This window comes from Danio aesculapii, chromosome 13, assembly GCF_903798145.1.
Source record: "Danio aesculapii chromosome 13, fDanAes4.1, whole genome shotgun sequence".
NCBI lineage: Eukaryota > Metazoa > Chordata > Actinopteri > Cypriniformes > Danionidae > Danio > Danio aesculapii.
In genome coordinates, this window is record NC_079447.1 from 35,126,442 (window position 1) to 35,148,616 (window position 22,175).

General features: G+C 34.1%; 1 protein-coding gene across 1 annotated transcript in view; it reads left to right on the top strand.

The window, feature by feature from the left end:
• Positions 1-22,175, top strand: part of slc4a11 (solute carrier family 4 member 11) — a 157,003-nt gene that overhangs the window by 24,545 nt on the left and 110,283 nt on the right. The window contains 1 exon segment of the mRNA XM_056470817.1: positions 14,218-14,268. Within this exon segment, the coding sequence (XP_056326792.1) occupies positions 14,218-14,268 (51 nt within the window).

Consider the following 22,175-nt stretch of genomic DNA (forward strand, 5'->3'; position numbering starts at 1 on the left):
GTATCAAGCATGAAAACATATTTCTAAAGGTGCTGCTGACTTGAAATCTTCACCAGATGTTTGCAACAACCAAAGAAATGCATATTTGCAAAGAAAACAACATTAATTATTTTTTAAATGAAGTTATGTTTAATAAAATGAAATGACACAGGAAAACAGTATTGAACACGTGAAGAAAGGGAGGTGTGGAAAGGCAGTGAAAGCCCAGACAGCAGCTGAAATCTCTCAGTAGTTATTAAGCAACCCTCTGCCCTTCTTCCGTGTAAATTAATATTAGTTACTTCACAACATCCACATTAGCAGGATGATGAAGGTGAAACCAGAGTGAACATTTCAGCAAGACAACAATCCAAAACACAACCAAGGAAACTATCAAATGCTTTCAGATAAAGCAAATCAACCTGTAGAATGCCCCAGCCAATCACCTGTCTTGAATCCATTAGAGAATACAAAATAAAGGTCAGACTTTATAGACAAAGCCAACAGAACCATCAAGATTTTTACACTCTGTGAACACAAGTCTGTGAATAAAATGTTATTACACATAACAATTTTTTTCAGATTTTTTGTTTTGTTATGTTTTTATGTTTGTATTTTTGGGGTTTTTAGCATAATCTGGTTAAATTCCATGTCAACAGCTCCTTTTTCCAGAAAAAGACATGATGTGTTGAGTCCACCCCAATCCCCCACCCCCCCTTTCTGTGTATATCACTAAAGCCGATATATTATATACGAAGAGATTAAATGCAAAAACCTGTAAGTGCCATCTGATATTTCCTTTAAAATATATATTTTTCTCATTTTCCAATGTTTATGTTTAGTTTTTTCACTATAAAGGCAGTGAAAAGAATATATTATTTGCCATAAAAGTGAAATTGCTGAACCTACACAAAGGAGCCTGACAAAGATTATTTATCGAAAAAGATTTCAAATGGCACTTAGATGTTTTTGCATCTGAACCATTTTTATGATATTGGTATATTGTGCTAGTATAGTTATGCATTTAACAGTATGCAACTATCAGAGCTGTCACTTGTTTAAAATGTTTATTCTCACAATTTAATGATTAATCAATGAAATTAATTAATTATCACATATTAATATTAAATTTACAAGTTAAAAAAGATCATTTGAGGCCAGAGGTGTGAAGTTGACATTTACAAAATGTAGCTTTAGAAAGAAATATTTTTTGATCGAATATTTTTGAATAGAGAAAAGCACAACTTTTGCTCACATCTCTCTGTATGTAAAAACAATTGTTTCCCTCTGCATTGCAGAACATTGCAGAGAGTGTTGTATTTTAAACATGAGTGAAAGTGAATTAATAACGACGCCTCTCGATGGATCTGCTTGTGCTTTCATGCATCATGCATGGGCGAAGATTCGAATAGAAACTTTTGCTTTTTTAATTTCATGCATCTGCTTTGGAACAAGCCGATGTGCAGTACCTACAGTAAACCCCTTCAAAGAGGAAGTGTGATGTTTAAGCCTTACCCGTCCCTGCCCTGAATGATTTAAGGCTGAAAGTGCCGCAGCACCACTTCCTCTATCAGTCCTGCTCACTTCCTTTGCATATCGACAGGCGGGTTGTGAGCAGCATTGGTGGTGAAAATAAGCATGCTGTAACGTGGCATTAGCAGAATATCTTCAGATCAGACGTTGAGCCAGGGGTTGGTAAAGGTTGGTCGCACGGTACCCATAGCTGGAGGCAGCGGAGACGAAGTACCCAGCGAAAGGTCAGAGTGGGGGTAAATAGCACAGTGACTGCGTCCCCTCTGGAGGGCCTGTAGGCATGGCTGGGCTGAAGGTGTTTTTTCTCTAGGGACGGTTCTGACGGAAACGCACACAGAATACCAATCGCCTGCTGTGTCGTCACTGAGTTTGAATGGCAGGGGAGGGAGAGGGTGGTTTGTTTTGTTTTTTTCTGTCTGTCTCACCAGCCCACTCTTTGCTTCCTAAATTGTGTTACGACAGGAGGACATTTAAAGAATTATGGGTTTGCTGGTGCAGTCCATTTATGCAAATGTTTGCCGTTGATTAGACCTGGGTGGATTCTAAGCATCATGTAATAGCAGCGTATGAGAAGGCGAAATTGCAGAAATCAGCCCGACAATAGTCACTCTGTTCCTGTGGGAGGGCGGCCTTATGCCGTGACCTTGGGGCTTTTACTGTGATCACACACCTTAGTAGAAGTAGAAGTTACATTATTTGTTTCAAACGGCTATGACACTCTGAAGGATGGGTTTGCAGCAGGGTTTTGTCTTTAAACAGGTTTCCAGTAGACGGAAATGTCTTGAAAACACTATATTTGTACATAGAAATCGCTAATTTTCCCATAAAACATGTTCAGTTCTAAATTAGATGTTCTACCTTAGATTTACTAACATTTACACACAAGAAATCCACCAGGCTGTCTTATCCACCAGGGGATGCAAGGAACAACTGCTTTTCCATCGTTAGCCAACTAAGGTCGCAAGTTTCATCGTTATAAAGAGTTCGTTGATTTGGTGTTTCACAAATCCATCGTTCCAACAAACATTTGCAATCTGCGTCGCAAACTTGTCCCAAACGTTTTCTCTAAAGCTGTAGTAAAGCAAATTTCCTGCTTGTGTTCTATTCCTAGTTATCCCCCCTATACCCTATTTCTTTCAAACGTTCTAATGTTTAAACTTGGAATGATTTTAAAAAATTAAAGCATTAAAGTCTCTTACGTGTAATTTGCTTTCAAAGTATTTGTTACAGTTCAGTTTTAGCGATCGTCATATTGACAGTTGCGATCCCTTCGTAGTACATTACACAGTATGTTTAAATTTTGTTTAAATATTGAAATAGATTTAAACAATATTTCAAAACTTCTGTTGTTTATTGTTTATTTTAAAAGAGAACTAAAATCTTTTTCAGATCCTTTGTAAAATAACATGGCTAGGACACGCTTTAATTTATTAGTAATATATGAATAATTTATAATAGCTTTTGTTTGTTTTGTATTGGTTTATTTATGCTTTATTATATTTGAAGATCACAAAAGATCACACTTTAAGGGTAATAACTTCATAAAGACAGTACATTCAATGCTTAATTCTAATATCTCAGTAGAAGCTTTGAATATAAAAATGTAACAATTTGAGATAGGAATGATAGCCATTCTAGTTAGAATTCGGGTAGTTCCAGTGTTCACAAAACCATATATTTAAATACAAATAGTGTGACAGACAGTACATCAAAGCACACTCATCTGCTCTCTCGCAAGGGGAACTGTTGTATTTTTTAAATTGTTTTTATTTAGCTTAAATATGCTATTACTTGTTTTTTTTTTTTTTTGTCAGTTTATCATAAGGGCACGGTATTTATTCTTATAAATCCATATTTTTATTGAAACTGTTTATAATAACAGATTAACCATTAACCGAAAGGGTGTTTTTTTTAACCGATTAATGGTATCAGTTAAATTATTAAAAAATATTATTTTAAATATTTTTAAAGTTTGGCTGCATAAGTGGCCGATCACAGTGAACAGTTTTTTTGCACTGAGAGGGGTAAAATTTCTTTTAAATGGTTTACTAATGGCCTTGAGCGTTTTGTGGCACCCTGCGTGCCTCACGTTTTTGCTGTTATACGCTGTGCACGCATACTTGAAAAATAGTCTAATCTAAGAGGAAAAAGCGTGTTACGTCATTTGCGTCTTTTTAATTCTTCAATTAAATGAAAGCAGAGGCAGGGTTTCCGTTGATTAAATGCATATTTTCAATGGAGCGATCAATTTGTAGCCTGCTACTTTTATTTGATGATAGAAGAAAGCATATGATTGGACAAACAGCATATGTTTTTATTTAGTTTATTCTGTTTTTCTATGCTGTTGGGAACACTGCAGGTGCATGAAGATGTTCTGATGTTCTGCTGTTGTTCACATGTTAAAATAAATCAGTATTTTAAAATGCAATATTTAATGTGTCAGACACAAAATAGACACGTCAATTATTTTTTTATTAAGTAATAATTTTATATTATTCAATTCAATTCACCTTTATTTGTATAGTGCTTATACAATGTAGATTGTGTCAAAGCAGCTTCACATAAAAGGTCATAGTAAATAGGAACAGTGTAGTTCAATTTGTAGTGTTTAAGTTCAGTTCAGTTTAGCTCAGTTCAGTGTGGTTTAATAATCACTACTGAGAGTCCAAATATTGATGAGCAAATCCAACGATGCGCAGCTCTATAGATCCTGAACCATGCAAGCCAGTGGCGACAGCGGAGAGGGAAAAAAAACTTCACTAATTGGCGGAAGTGAAGAAAAAAAACCTTGAGAGAAGCCAGGCTTAGTTGGGCACAATCATTTTAATTTCTCCGCTGGCCAAACGTCTTGGGCAGAGCTGCAGTCTCAGTGGCGGATGCTGGAAGCTGGCCTCAGCGAAGACTCGTCTGTCTCTGGAGCGTCACAGGAATCAGTCTCATGTTCTCCACTCTTCCATGACCATCACAGTAGCTGCTCAGGATACGGCCTGGTCCAGGATATGGAAACCTTGGGATCATCTCGTCGTTGGTCTTGGATCGAATCAGTGACTCTGCATAGTCTGAGGGCCTCGGGAAGAGTATCCCCAGGTGGAAATGGAGAATAAAGAAAATAATTAGCGTAGCTGCTGTTCATAGTGTATATCAACAAGACGCAGAACCTTTGTGGATGCCCGCTAAGTGGTGCACTAAGTGTATGCTTTACTGAACAGATAGGTCTTTAATCTAGTTTTGAATTGGGAGAGTGTGTCTGAGCTTCGGACGTTATCAGGAAGGCTATTCCAGAGTTTAGGAGCTATAAATGAGAAGGCTCGACCTCCTTTACTCGACTTTGCTATTCTAGGTACTACCAGAAGCCCTAAGTTTTGAAACCTTAAAGAGCGAGTTGGATTGTAGCGAGACAGAAGATTGGTTAGATAAACAGGAGCTAGATTATTTAAAGCTTTATATGTAAGAAGCTATATTTTAAATTCAATACGAAACTTAACAGGCAGCCAGTGTAGGGAGAATAAAATTGGGGTGATGTGATCAAATTTTCTAAACCTGGTAAGAACTCTTTCAGCTGCATTTTGTACTAATTGAAGTTTGCTAATAGAGGATGCTGGGCAGCCAGCAAACAGTGCATTACAGTAGTCCAGCCTTGAAGTCATAAAAGCATGGACTAGCTTTTCTGCATCTGAGATGGATAGCATACTTCGTAACTTAGCGATATTTATCAGATGAAAGAAAGCAGTTTTTGTGACATGGGATATATGATTTTTAAAAGTTAAATTGCTGTCTAATATGACACCTAGATCTTTTATAGTAGAGCTAACGCTAACTTTGTATCCCTCTAATTGCAGGTCGAGTTGTGAGATCTGCTGTGTACAGGATTTAGGCCCAATAAGTAATAATTCTGTTTTGTCTGAGTTTAAGAGAAGATAATTGTTGGTCATCCAGTCTTTAACATCTTTAATACACTCAGTTAGCTTCAACAGTTTAGATGTCTCGTCAGGTTTAGTTGAAATATATAATTGAGTATCATCTGCATAGCAGTGAAAGCTGATCCTATGTCTTCTAATAATGTCTCCCAGGGGTAGCATGTATATTGTAAACAGCAAAGGGCCTAAAACTGATCCTTGAGGCCTCCCGTATTTTACTGGGCTGATTTGTGAAGGTTGTCCATTAATATTCACAAACTGTTAACGGTCAGCTAAGTATGACTTAAACCATTGTAGGGCCTGTCCCTGGACACCTGTAGACTTTAAGCGATTAATAAGGATACCATGGTCAATGGTGTCAAATGCCGCACTAAGATTGAGTAGAACTAACAGCGAGATGCACCCTTGGTCAGCAGCTAAGAGTAAATCGTTGGTTATTTTCACTAATGCAGTTTCTGTACTGTGATGAGCTCTGAAACCTGACTGAAACACTTCAAAAACATTGTTCGTCTGCAGAAAGGAGCATAATTGAGCAGAAACAACTTTTTCTAGTATTTTAGACATAAATGGAAGATTTGCAATAGGCCTATAATTAGCTAAGTTTCTGGGGTCCAGTTGTGGTTTCTTAATAATAGGTTTAATAACAGCTAACTTGTAAGAATATATTAATCTGACCAGTGAACATGTCTTTCTTGTGTTAGACCATTTTGTGGGGTACCGCGTAACACTGCAGTATTAGGCGTGGTCATGTTCATTCACTCGCACATTCTCAGTAGCCACATTTGTTAACACTTTATGCCCATACCGAATTTTGTGCCCATGTTCGATACTTGTATTGTGCAAGTATATCGTTACCTATTTAATAAAATATAACTTTTAGGGCTAATATTTGTTTAAAAATGTTTAATCTAATAATTTACACAATTCATCAACTAATTAATAGTATTAGTCACATATTAACTTAATAAAAAAATAAAATAAAAAATTTTAGGTTACTGTTGTGTTAAATGCAAAAAAAGCGTCAAGTAGACATTTACAAAACATAGCAAAAATTGTTTTTTATCGTGGAAATATGTCCACAATGGCCAGCTTGGACTAATCCTTATTTATTTAGAAACTATGAAATAATTTTGTTTATAAACAATCCTCTAAATTATTGCCAGTAGGTGGTGGTAAAAGCCGATTCAGTCAATTCATCCAGAAAGGTGACGTACAAGCCACAGATCTGCTGTGGCTTTATATGCAATGTTTTGCAAGCAAATCTGAGCAAAAACTCATTGTTGGACCATTTTTACCACAGTATCTTTAAATTTTGGTGGAAATCATGGCATTCTTGCTTCATCACACAGTGAGTTGATCTTCTGCAATATGTTTGACCCTAGTCAACTGTATGCAAGTTAAAATGACTTTTAAAAAAAACTTCAAAATTAACCAATATCTACATTATTAATATATCTATGTGCTGTATGGTGAGCAAAATCACCAAAAAAAAAAAAAAAGAACATGAATCTTTTGGTTAGCATGAGTCTAATGGTGTCAAAGTTTGTCGCAACCCAAAGAAATGTTGTCAATGCAAATACAAATAAACAGTAAACAAATTAGTTTTGACTGATTTGTTACATAACAGTGCAAATATTGTTTGCACTTGTGTGTAAAGCGATAGAGCTTATTGCTTCTCATGCAACGCTTGCATATTTGAGTCAGGAAAACATGTTTAAAACAGCATTTTGGACACATGGCATGACAACTAAAAATAAAGGGTCAGGTTCAGGAGAGCCAGTCAAAATCATTCAATAATTCTCGATCAGCTGTGGACATCCCTATTATCATCATTATCCGTTATACATCATCACCGTTATAGGCAACAAAGACACTGCAGCTAAATTCACTTTTCATTTCACATTTTAATGCGTAATCCTGTTCTGTAATTACAGAAGTGACATTCCAAAATCAAATGCATTCACACATTTGCATAATTATACACAGGGTGTACATAACTGAAATGAACAGCTAGTTTTTAACGATGCATAAAAAAGCACATCAGAGAAGTGTGTCTTTCTTGCATGTGGAAGAAACATTTGTTGTTTCAAGATCTCTATGATCCTAAATAACTTCAAAATACTTTTACAGTGCTGCAAATGAGACCAAAATAACTCACACCTGTCTACTTTAATAGTAATAATACTTTACAATTTGTACAATGAAATGTGCCATCGATTATTAAAAATTAAGGGAACTGAAAATCTAAAATAAGCTAAATGCAAGAACCTGTACAATGTACAATGGCCTTTTAATGATTTGCATGTCTATATGGGCTGTTACAATACTGTGATCACACAGCAGACAGTGAAAAATATTGAACAGACTGCACTTCTGTTGCTTACAACGTTGTTGCTGCATCTGCCTACTTTAACAACTCTATAAACGGTATCGTTTTATGAGCAAAGCTCAAACAACAAACCCAAAGATGCTTATAATAAGTGGACATAGCAACACTTCTGCTAAAACTCACTCCATGGAACAGACTGTTGAACATAAACAAAATGTACACCGGGTTATTGTAACCTAACTTTGGCTCAAATACGGACAAAGCCAACCAGTGGGTTAGCAAATGTAATTTGCAATAAATTAAATTGAAAAATTTACATCACGTTGAGTTGTCCATAGGAACCCAAAAAAGGTTTAAGACAACCCAGCATTTTTTAAAGTATATTTTAAGAGTGTAAATACTTATTTTGACAGTGATTTAGTCAAAATTACAGAACATGACAAGTCTTTGCTAGCCATAAAATGATTTGCCAGAAATAGCATGTACCAAATGCAGCATTTTGCTCAATTGGTAATCATTAGCAATTTCAGGCATGAGTCATGTTCTTTAGACAAACACGAAATAATAATTCAGGGTATTCACTCCCTTGGTTAAACTGCGGTTTTCATTCCTAAATTGGCCAGTGTTTGAAAGAAACAATTAAATAAAAAGGCAGTCTTGCAGAATCTGAACATTAACACCAGTAGGATGCTTCGGTTGACCGTGAGGTAAACACCTAGAACTCAATATATTCATCCAGACTTTTGGTGACCAAAGTTAATTTCTGCTTTTGATCTGAAGATGACATCTATCATTTATATGATGGAATTTGTAATTGATCGTGACAAGACAAGAATAGAGCCATTTCCAGCAAATTAGTCATATGATAAATGAACAACTAGCACTGCACCTTAAAACACACATAAAATCCATAGTTTTCACCTTTTTTCCAAAGGACTGAGAAGTTTATGTTCTCACTGTTTCTGCCGTAGCTAAATAACCATGTACAGCAATCTTCAAAAACATCAATAGCAAATATCAATAGATGGACACAAGCTGTTTAAATGCTGATATTAGCCAAATTTTCAAAGTTTGGTTGCTAAAGCAGAGATGGACAGTATGATTACAGTTCTGTTTTACTATATGAGTCAGTGTATTTCATGATAACCATATATTTCATGATATAGTTCAGAAATGAAAAGCATCTAAATAATTTGCACAACATTAGATTTTTACAGATGTTTTCAAACTCCTTTTGGATAATGCTGATATACTTTTTGTTTTGGGAAATGTTCATTTATGGGTTAATTTATTTAAAGTCAGGGTTGAGGTTTTATTTCCTAAAAGTGTTAGCTTTTCACAATAAATTAAAATCAGGCTTGATTTTATAACCCCTATTGATGCTTTGTTCTTAGAGAGAATTAATATTTACATAAAGCATTGGGCTTTTTTTCATTGTATTTTATTAGTGTAACACAGCAGTCTCTGAAAATAAATTATTAATTGGATTTACTAAATTTTTTAAGTGGTTACAAACCATTTATATATTTGCTGAATTTAAACAAACAAATTTAATTTAGTAACGTTCAAGTTAATTTGTTTTTTAAATTCAGCTCATATAAATTGCTTGCAAAAAAAATTGTCAATCCAATTAATAATTTTTTTCTGTGTGGACCAGGCACTTGGATCCAGCAGGGGACTGCTTGGGAGTGATTTTGTAAAGACATAGAATTACTAGAGTAGATACCGAGCTAAGCTCTGTATAATTTGTGTGATAGTCAATAAGTTTAACCTTTTTATATACATTCTGACAATTATATTAAACAAAATTAAACCTTTTCTGACATAACAGTGTGTTATTTTATGTTATTTGTTCATTTTACAAGCATTTTCCTAATCAAAGGATCACAGTACCCCATGTGAATCTAACTTACTGAGGAATATTGTACACAGAGTTATTCTGTACTCACATTCACAGTTTCAATTCTGCAATCCAGCACAGTTCATCTAAATCACAAGTAAAACTTCACCTCAGTCTCATGCAGTATACATGCGATTAAAAAAAATCCATGATGAATTACGAATTACCACTTAATCAAAAAGTTACAAAATGCTATGAGAATGTATTGGAAAATAAAAGGTGCTTGAGTAATTGTACAGTTCAGATATTCCTGTTATAGCATGGTGGTGCAATGGTTTACGATGTTGCCTCACAGCAAGAAGGTCTCTGGTTTAAGCCTCAGCTGGGTCTGTTGCCATTTCTGTGTGGAGTTTGCATGTTCTTCCCATGTTCGCATGGGTTTCCTCTGGGTGCTCCGGTTTCCACCACAATTCCAAAGACATGCTATAGGTGTATTGGGTAAGCTAAAATGTCCATGGTGTATGTGTGTAAATGAAAATGTATGGGTGTTTCCCAGTGATGGATTGGAGCTGGAAGGGCATCCGCTGTGTAAAACGACACCTGATTAATAAAGGGACTAAACCGAATATGAAAATGAATGAAATTAAATTAGTTGAGCAAACAAAATACGTAACACTAAACATGGTACACATACAGTAGCATTAATGTAGTAATGCATAATGTATCAGCAGCAATATTGGGATTGGCTGATAAGTGCTTATTATAAGTTATTGTTTCAGCTAGATAAGAATATAAATCAACCAATAAATTATTGATTATTTCTGCTGTTTGATTGATTTTAGATGGCCACTGCTAGCTATGAATCTTTTTGACTGCAGACGTGCCCTTCAAAAGAGTTTTTGCTGGGGGAAAGACAAGATGTTGGCAGTGGATGAGTTTTTCCACCATGAAAAAAGGAGCACTTTGGAATTGCAAATTGTAAATGATTTTGGGGAAATAAAAATCTTTGTTTTCTTGCAGTTCCTCCTTTTCTGCAGTGAAGGTTTTTAAATAAAATCAGTTGTTCACTAAATTAATTAGCATTTTGCTTTTGTAATCAGACTCAGAAATACACTGTAAATATATATATATATATATATATATATATATATATATATATTTATATATTTATTTATTTATTTTATTTATTTATTTATTTATTTTTTGTTTTATTTACCTTTTTGTTAATAATATATAAAATATAATTGTGAACTGTTTTTTTTCTTCTTCCTTTTTTCCCTATTGTCTTGAACATGTGAACGATTAGTAACAACATTGGTTTGATGCATTGTTTTTTTTTTTTTTCCTAATTTACTGTTGGTGGCTGTTTTTGCCCTATTGACTTCCATTATAACCACATTTGATGGTGCATAAATACACAGTGTTTGTTTTTATTTACTACATGCCATTCTGAGAGCTTAGATGCATATTTAGATTTTCTCAAACACATCAAGGTAAGTACATATAGGCACTTTAATTCGCTGTTATACTGAATATACAATCCAGAAACTAAGCTTTTTTTTGCAGAGGTCTATCTAAAGTGTTAATGGTGCCATCTCATGATCAACAGCAAAAAAAAAAAAGTTTTACCTCTTCCCAAAAGGGAAAACCACCAACAGTCAAAAATGCAAGATTATATGGTGTCATGCTTTTGTAATAAAAAAATGGTTATAATGAAAGTAATGGGGGCAACAAAAACAGCCACAAACAATAAATTAAGGAGAAAGAAAAAATGTAATTAATCAAAAACAATGCATCAACGGCAATGTTGTTTCACATGTCCAAGACTTGGACATCCAGTCCAGTCCACTATTACTTTTTATATTGAAAATAAGTCAATTTGTGTGTGTTTTTTTTTTTTTTTACCAAATCAGTGACATCATTTATGAATTTGGCAATTAAAAAGTTAAAATCCTGTAATTTTCTGAACAATTTAGTAGTTTTGATCAGGAGTAAGGTTGATTAACAGATTGATGCAAAAAAAAGATTATCTGATGCATTTTTACAGCAGTTTAATTTAGTGGTTGTTTTCCTCCCGAACATAACAAAAGCGTAGTAAAAAAGTTTCTTGTTTTTTCTCAAAAGCATTTTCTCAAAAATAATTGTCAAAATAAGATTTGTCACCAAAATCATTCTTCTAGCTGAAACACAGAAATAGTTATGGCCAAATTAAGACACAAAATTACCCCAGAGTAGATGAAAACATCCTCCGCAGCACATAAGGGTTAATTGGATTGAACGTAAAACAATTAAGTTTTCCCCAAAAAAGTTTTTACTTATTTTAAATAAGTAGCTTGAACAAGCAGCAAAAGTCATGTGTATTTATCAATCTTGACAACAAATTCTCAATATTTTATAATTTTTTCTTTCTTTTTGCTTTTGGAATTAATTTAAATTTGCTAAAAACAAAAATACAAATAACAGAAATGTTTTGTAATACTTTAATTTCGTCAAATAAAAACAGCTTTTAGCATTTAAAGTAAAAGCCTGTCGGTGCGAAGACGTTTATTAAAATGCCTGTGTATAGCATAATGTCAACACACTGGCAATAAAGACAAACTTCAATGACTAAAGGTAATTACAGAAGGGAAGGGACTACAAATCTAGGCACTTTAAATGCAGGTTTGTGTTATCTTGCATTGTAAAATTGACACATTTTGCGAATTTACTGATTTATATGTGTGTGCGTGTGTGTTCGAATAGGCTGTCACAATACTAATGAGATCACACTGCTTTGAGACAGTGCGACATATTGAACAGACTGCACTTCTATCACTCACAACCTTGTTTCCACTGGCGTCAAATTACTGAAAGCACAGCTGTCAGAATAACCCTCAAGAAATCATCCTAGAGAATGATCGAGCATCAGGATTGGAGCTCAGACATCGTTGTCGTATATAACGCTCCAGTCTTTAGCGAAAGCATTTATTGATTTTAAATAAGTGCTAATTTAAGGAACGCTCCAAGGGTTGTAAAGCATGTAGAGGCCAGTCTCATGTTGGTCAGCTGTTTGGAGTCTCATATCGGTCTTATATTCAGACAGTCTGTTTCCTGCGATGGCACATTCTGCTTTTTTTTCTTATGTCCTGCGGAATATAGCGGCACAACAGCCTGTGTTTTTGAGCTGTCACTGAAGAGGAATATGAGACAAACTCTCTGTCAGTGTTCCTGATGTAGTCTGGTTCTCTATATATGACAGGACTAGATACGAGCATCCTGATGTTGTTTTGTGTGTGTATTTTCTTTCCAAAAATATGAGTGCTCTGGTATTCTTCTGCCAGCAGTACATGCATACCTTCTCAGACAGAGTGTTTTGCTGGAAATAGAGGTACCTGACAATTAAGGGAGTCAGAATGTGGGGAAATAGAAACCTCAGTCACGGCTGACTTCACCTCATAAATATCCCCTTAAACGGCACCAAATGAATGTAGGCCACAGGTGTGGGAATGTGTGTGTGTTTATGCCTGAAAATGTGAGTTTGTGTGTATTGTTGTATGTTGCTGTTTAGTGACAATCTAACGGGCCTAACTAGTGTGCATCTTTATTGAGCTACATTAAAAAACAGATGTATTGGATTTAAGGTAACTGGTTGCTAACAATTTATATAGGCTGAATTTAAACAAAGAGATTAAGCTGAAAATTACTAAATTGAAATGGCTTGTTTAAATCCAGCGCATATAATTTGTTTGCAACCAGTTACCTTAAACGTTTTTTAGTAAATTTAAAGATTTTTTTTCAGTATATTTACTCTGCTTCTTGAAATATAAAGAACAACTTTGTCTGCCAGCTTTTATTTCAATATTAGTGGGTCAAATATGAAACACCTTATTTATTTTTTTGCATCAAGTTACATTAACAAAGTAATTTTAATTACATAGAAAGCATATAAAATGGAGGTGACAAGGGATTACTTTATTGTTGCAAATAAATTTTGTGAAAATAAAATGTTAAAATATAGATGAAAAAATGTAGCATTGTTTTTCAGCATAACATATATTTACAGTTAAAGTCAGAATTATTAACCCCCCTGAATTATTAGCCCCCCTGTTTATTTTTTTCCCCGAGTTCTGTTTAATGGAGAGAAGATTTTTTTTTCAACACATTTCTAAACATAATAGTTTTAATAACTCATTTCCAATAACTGATTTATTTTATCTTTTCCATGATGACAGTAAATAATATTTTACTAGATATTTATCAAGACACTTCTATACAGCTTAAAGTGACATTTAAATGTTTAACTAGGTTAATTAGGCAAGTTATTGTATAATGATGCTTTGTTCTGTAGACAATCGAAAAAATATATATCGCTTTAAGGGGCTAATAATTGTGACCTTAAAATGGCTTTTAAAAAAATCAAAACTGCTTTTATCCTAGCCGAAATAAAACAAATAAGATTTTCACCAGAATAAAAAATATCATCTAACATACTGTGAAAATTTCTTTGCTTTGTTAAACAACAACTTTGGGAAATATTTAAAAAAGAAAAAAAAAATCAAAGGGGGGCTAATAATTCTGACTTCAACTGTATATATCAAACACTCATAGTTATGGAAGTCTTTTGTTAATTTGTCTTGCAGAGGCTCCCTCCTCGGGGATGGCTAAGAATGGATACTTCTATCAGGAGATGGGTGAGTAAATGTTTGGAGCAGTTTGTTTGTTGAGCTCAAGGCTGAGAGGAAGTCAAGTCTAGCCACTTTTGTTTCTAAAATAGAACGCAAACAGTCCCAAAGCAGCTTTAAAAGGAAAACGGTCAATAATTGAAAATCAGGTATGAAGTTTCATCAGTGTGAAACAAGTTCTGTTCATTTGGCACGGTTGGCTTCACGGAATATTTTGTTTTAGTTAATTCAGTGATGATTCATTGAGTAGTGAATGTCATTGAATAGTGTTATTACTGACAACACGTTTTGATTTAGTTTTAGTCTTATGCCTCACTCACACTAGCAGCGACTTTGCAGCTGCCTGTCGCTCTGGGTGGCGTAGGTCCACAGCATGGAGAATACAACCGGCCTCTGACCGAGCTCAGAGAAGATCCTGTGAGCTCTACTGGTGCTCCTATTGGCTGTTGCTCAAGAAAGTTGCTCTTCATTTGCATAAAGCTGAAGGATTCTCAACTTTGTCACATTGCTCGATACGCCCACCTGGTCACAAATGGTCACAGTCGCAGACTCTCGCTCATAGTGTGAATGAGGCTTTAGTCTCTTGGCTAAAATTGCATTTTTAAATATATTTTTTATTTAAATTGTTTTAGTTTTAGTCAACTAAATTTCAGAAGATTTTAGTGGAAATTTAACAGGTACTGTATAATTAAATAGTAATACATAAAGTGGTAACACTTTACAATAAGGTTCATTAGTTAATCCATTTACTAACATGAACTAATCATGAACATTACTTGTACAGCATTTATTAATCATAACTGAACATTTACTAATGCATTATTAACATCCAAGTCCATGTTTGTTAACATTAGTTAATGTAGCGTGAGGTAACATGAACTAACAATGAACAACTGTATTTTCATTAACTAACGTTAACTAACATGAACTAATTCTGCAGTAAATGTATTGTTCATTGTTTGTTCATGTTAGTAAATGCATTAATTAACATTAACTAGTGAACCTTATTGTAAAGTGTGACCCATATACAGCTATCATTTGTAAATTCTTTATGTAATCACTGAAAAACATTTGAGCAATTTTAAAGTTTGAACAATATAAATGCTGATTAAACTGCAATGATTAAATGAAAATGATTTCTTATATAATAACTATGTATATATATATATATATATATATATATATATATATATATATATATATATATATATATATATATATATATATATATATATATATATATAATGTTCTTCATTTGTTGGCAGTTCATGGTAGTTCTTTCCGCTGTGGCGACCCGTGTTTAATAAGGGACTAAGCGAAAGGAAAATGTACAAATTAATAAAGTTGATTGTTAGTTCTTGTTAACCCACAGTGCATTAGCAGATTTTTAGATTGAATGAATAATTCACTAGTAAATGTTGAATTGTGATTTAATAAATGTAATTCAAGTGTTGTTTATTATTAGTTTATATTATTAAATACATTAACTAACATCGACTAATGAAACTGGAATGTGCGACCATTAAAAATAAATGCTTATTCAGTTTTCTATACTGAAGGGATTGGGTCAAAAGCAGTAAACAACTTTCCCTTTTTATTATTGTTTTTGTTTGAGAATCACTTATGAAATGTTTATTGTCCTGCTGCCAGTTTAAAAAAGAATGCGCTAATAATAGGATATAATGTAGCATTTTTTGAAAACCAATGAGGATCATGCCTCAAACTGGGATGCTATATATTTCATATAACTTCACTTAAACAATTAAAAATTTTCTCTTCAGAACTGATGCAAAGAAGGGATGCAAAATCAATGAGACGTTTACACCGGTAAATATGCTTAATCATAAAACTGAAAGTGAAAGTAAAGCATAGCATGTGCTGTGGCAAGTTTACAGTATATAGAGCAAATGCTCTCATTTCCCTTTGGCTTACCAGGGTTCGCCACAGCGGAATGAACACCCAATTACTCTGGCACATGTTTTACCACAACCCAGCCCTGAGTGCATCCTAGTGCTGGGAAACACCCATACAGTCTTACCTCAATAACTACCTTAGTTTATCTAGTTCAGCTATACCACATGTCTTTGGACTGTAGTGGAGACATAAGCACTAGAGGAAACCCACGCAAACATGGGAAAACGTGCAAACACCATGCAGAAATCTCTCCTGGACAAGCCAGGACTCGAACCATTGACATTCTTGCTGTGAGGCAGAGCCGGCCCAAGGCATAAGCGAACTAAGCGGCTGCTTAGGGCCCCATGGCCACCAGGGCCCCCCCAAGAGTGCAAGAAATGAATGAGTGACTTTCGTTTTATGTTTGCTTGTTGAGTTATAGATAAGGGGTGGGACAAAACATATGCCCATTTATCATGTTATTTCCGGCTGCGATACATACTCTGGCGCCACGTATCGATACTTATCTAAATTTACAAAATATATGAATTAATTAGTCTTTCACACTGACTGCAACAGATTACCGCTTTAGATACAGTACACCCAGCCACCACCAGGCGCTTCCCATAACAGCAGATCATCAGAGACACACCGGCATCATGTAAACCGCTGACAGGTGAGCCATTGCAATGGTGGAAATCTCAGGCATACGGATATTCTTCTGTCCAAGCTGGACCAAGGTATTTGTGTTTTAGACATCCAGCTCCCCTGAATTTTCCGCTAGTTTCTTCCTCACAGATGCGCTTTCACTTCGCTATATCGCTCACGTGTGCCCGCGGGCAGTGCTGTGACTTAAATGTGCTCAAACTTTTTCATTCCGCCAAATATGTATTAGATAAAGATATCAATAGGGTGTGAACATATAATTTAAAAGGCCTTGCGTTTATTTAACCCTTACAGATTTTGGCAAAGTCTTGTAGATGGTATTTTGGCTAAAAAATATTAGGGCGCTTCATAAACTTGGTGATAAAAAATAAGCTTCTGATTTATACATTTGTTTCAAATTTCTTATTACACAGCCATTAACTATGGATGGTAAATACACTGCAAAAATGATTTTCTTTCTTCTTTTTTTGTCTAGTCCAAATATCTAAAAAAATTTACCCAATAAACATTTTCTAGACAGATTTTTAGTCAAAATTATGTGCATGTTTTTTTTTTCATAAAAAAGCTCAATAATCTGCCAATTAGGTTAAATAAAAGAATATTGTCTTTGGTTTTAAGTAAGATTATTTTACTTATCTCATTGGCAGATTAATTTGTTCACTTTACAGAAAAAAAAATTCACTTAATTTAGAATTATTTCTGAAAACTGAATTTTTTTTTCTAGATATTTAGTAATATGCTATATGCGAATATGTCTACAAAATGCTTCCTGATTTAATTAAAATTTGATGTAAATATTTTTAAGCTATATGAACTACAAAATGCATTTTTTCAGTGTTAACATTTATCCATTTTAAAAAAATGATCTTTATTGTCACTATTTTTGACTGTTTGGCAGCGTTTTGTGACTGAATAATAATAATAATAATAATAATAATAATAATAATAATAATAATAATAATAATAATAATAATAATAAGTATGCTATTGGCTACTTCCAGCTGTATTTGTTTCTGTCAACATTAATTACAGCTTAGGTTAATGTTTTGTGTCTAATTGTTTAGTTTTGTGGCAAGTAGTCATATAAAAAGTGGGATTAATAGGCAGTTGTTTCTGCAGTATAATATTTGGAATTGTCTTTAAACATATTTTATGATTTAAGTAACACAACCACAGCAAATAAAATCGATAATGCATGTTTTAAATTTACATTGTGCGAATAATCAAGGATAGACGATAATTTGTCACATTGTTTGTACCAAGGGGGCCCCAAATAAAATCCTGCTTAGGGCCCCCTGAAGCCGGCCCTGCTGTGAGGTCATAGTACCAAACAATGTGACATTTCAGTTCATTGTTTTCAGTTTTTACAGGGTGTCTGCGGGGTCTTTAAAATATTCATAGTTGATAAATCAATGTAGAGAAATTGAAAGCCCTTAAAGAGTGATAAAATGTCTCAAATGCTATTTTGCAAGGTATTCAATTTTATATCGTTTTTGATTATGCAATGTATTGTTGTATGCTAAAGTTTGCCTGAATTTAATCTGCGAATATCAGGATGCTGTGTAGTTTATGAAAGCAATAAAATCCTACTAGATTTGACAGCATGCTGCTTTGTTTACTGCAGTAACCAAGGCAACACCATTATTTCTGCCATTCTATAGGCGTCAACCTGCTGAATTAGCTAGATTTAATAGATTTTTTCAGCATATGAATAATGTTTTAGTTTTGGATTAATTTCTTACAATAATATTTAGTAAATTTACTGTAAGTTAAAATCTCGCCAGTGTTTCCAGTTGAAAAATGATTATAAGGTCTTAAAATGTATGGAAGGATTCTTAAAGGTCTTAAAAGGTATTGAATTTCACTCTCTGATTTCTGTAAATACTCTGTTTTACCAATTAGAACCGTCAATGAAGTTGACTGCAGACATTACTCGACATTGTTGCATGAACAGTACAGTCTTATTGGCTTCAAAACCTTTTCATTTATTTTTTATCAAGAATATTCCACCACACCGACCCCAGATTAATAAAGGGACTAAGCTGAAAAGAAAATGAATGAATGAATGAATGAATGAATTCCACCACATGAATAAAATATTGTTGATGACATATATGATTAGAAAAATCTTTTTTCATGAAAATGGACACACTTGTTGGAGGAGGTGATTCACTGTGCAGCAGCTCCACTGACCTCAACTAAGCAAGCCAAAGGCAACAGTCCACAAAGGACTAAAACTCCACCAATTGATGGAAAGGTCGGAACCAGGCAGCGGGAAACTCCTTCCTACAATATTTAAAGCATGCCCTCATTCCTGACTGGAAAAAAAAAAAATCATTATATTTCTGGATTTCTCATCAGCATCAGAGAGACAAGTTTTCTGCCTCTGATTCTGCTGCATTGGAGTCCAATGCGGCAAAATCCGAGCCAAAAAAACACGTCTCTCTCGTGCCTGTAAAATGAAATTATTTAGTACAAGTAAAGCTTCTGGCATGTTCAGATTTCTCAAATATTCTCTCATTATGCCATTTTAGGAATCACAGTTTATCTCTCTTCGTACAATTCAAGGGGCTCTTGTTTATAGGTGCATAATTATAACAAAGTATGGGAGATATTTTCAATAAATGAGTTAATTCGTTCATGAATAGGCTCTCAGCGAATCAGATGCTTATGAATATGATCAAGCACGGTGCTCTGAGCTTGAAAGAGCGAAACGCGAGAAGGGAGAAAAGGGAAAGCGTCTAACGTCGGGAAGAGGAATATCCTCACGCCGCTCGCCGCAGGTCCAGGCTGGTGGAGTCAATGAGCACACGTGGATTAACAGCCCCCTCTCCTCTCCGGCTTTACATAGAGAATAATAGAGGGAAGGATTAGTGAATAAATGAATAGATGAGGAGAAAGATATGGAACCGATAGCCACTCACATGCCACATTCAGCCCGAGAGGCGAGAACAATGAGGAGCTGCCATGTGTGGATAAATCACAGCTTCAGCCACACTCTGGCTACACAGTCACATCTGTGGGGTATTAAACCCGGAGAACACTTCGTATTCAGGAGGGAAAAACGAGAGAGGAATTGATGGATTATTCAAGCCGTGTTGTTTTGGAATTGAGCAACGGTCTTATCGGGGCTGAAATATCAATTCAGACGGCAAAGAATGGATTAAATGTACAACTGAGCATATTAAAGATGTAGATTAATCGACTTTAAGGAATTAGCATGTCAGTAATTTGTTACTTTACAAATTGAGATAGAGGTCAGTTAGAGGACAGTGTAGGTATGTACGTGGATCTTAACTATTCGGTCATATTAACACGGATTAATGGAAGTGGCTTATATTATATTATATTATATTATATTATATTATATTATATTATATTATATTATATTATATTTTAATATTTAGGGCAGATTAGCTATGTAAGTGCAGCTGAGCTATTATTGGTAATAGGTTATTGGTAATAACTGAACAATTCAGTCATTTTTAAAATGTATTTATTATTGAGGATTAGCATGATTGTCATATTATATTATTACATTTTTTGAGGGCAGTGTATGTATGTAAATGGATCTGATCAATTTGAAGAATATTAATAATTATTATATACTGCAATAACACTGTGAGAAAGAAAAGAAAAGAAAAGAAAAGAAAGACCTGTGGCTGTTTTTACATTTTTACATTTACAGTAGATTTTAGATTTTACAACGATATATTTCACCCTGGATCACACAAAAAGTCAAAGTAAGCAATTTATCTGGCAATCTTTAAAATGGTTGTGTGCCAACGACTGTAAGACAGAGATTAAGTCTGAGAAATGCAAATTTACCTGACATCCTCTGGTAAAAAAGTTCTGTCTGAAAATGTATTTGGATTCTCCTAAACTTAAATGTAGGATAAAGGTTTGTTATTATAACACATAATAGCGTGGAACCTGTTTTGCTGCATCCTGGCTCTAATAGTATCATTTTCACCCAATAGTAAATTTCAGGTGGAAAAATTTATTGGCGCATATTTTTAAACCTTTTTTTTCCAAATGATGTATAATAGAGGACATTTTCACTGTATTTCCTTTAATATTATTTTCTTTTGGAAAAAAAAAAGTTTTTTTTTTATTTCATCTAACTTGAATAAAAACAGTTTAAATTTTTTTCAATATTATTAACCCCCCCCCCCCCCCCCCCCCCCACCCCCCACTTTCCCCCAAAATGTATAATGTTAATATACATTTTTTTGATTGGCTACACAGCAAACCACTGTTATCCAATGAATTTGAACAATATTAATAATTATATTATATAGTGGACAACACTGTGAAAAAGTAAGAAAGAATGAAAAACTTACAGCTCTTTTTGCTTTTCTGCAAGCATTTTAGCATAAAATTTGCTCACAATATTTTCAGTATTACAGGATAAAAGATTGGTTCCTGTAGATTTTTTATTCTTTTTTAATTAGATTTTAATTCGTGTCAATTTTTTTAAATTCAGATTTGTACATCATCTAAAAGCAAAATAAATGTATCCTCTGATGTATTGTTTGATAGGATATAGGGCAGTATTTAATGGAGATACTCTGAAAATCTGAAATCTGGGGGTTAAATATTTTTTATTAAAAAAAGTCTTTAAAGTTGTGCCAATTAAGTTCTAAGCATGCATATTACTAAATGTGAATTTATTAAACAAAATGATTTTAATGGAGTTACAGAAAGGAATTTACAAAATGTCTTCCTGGAAAATTATCTTTATTTAATATTTGAATGATTTTTGGCTTAAACTAGCAATCTATAATTTGGACTTTTTTTCAGTGAGCAGTGAAATAATAACAATAATAATAATAATAAAAGGACGATATGGTGGCCCAGTTGTTAGTACTGTTGCCTCACAGCAAGAACGTTGCTGGTTCAAGTCCTGGCTGGGTCAGTTGGCATTTCTGTGTGGAGTTCTGTGTGCATTTTTTCCCCGGGTTCGCATGGGTTTCCTCTGGGTGCTCCGGTTTCTCCCACAGTCCAAAGAGATGCGCTATAAGTGAATTGAATAAACTAAATCGGCTATGTGTGTAAAGCATATGCTGGATAAGTTGGCGGTTCATTCCGCTGTGGCGACCCCTGATGAATAAAAAGACCAAGCCGAATGAAAATAAGTGAATGAAATGAAGGAATAATAGTAATAATAATAATTTTTTCCTAAAATAACCTTGTGAAAAATATGACCAAGTATCGTGATCCAGGGTCACATATTTCAATAATTAATATACATTTAAGATACCAAACTACTTAAAGGAAAAATTGAATTACCACCAAAATGAAAATAAAGCCATTATGTTGTTAAATGAGAAAAGCATCAAATAGACATTACAAAA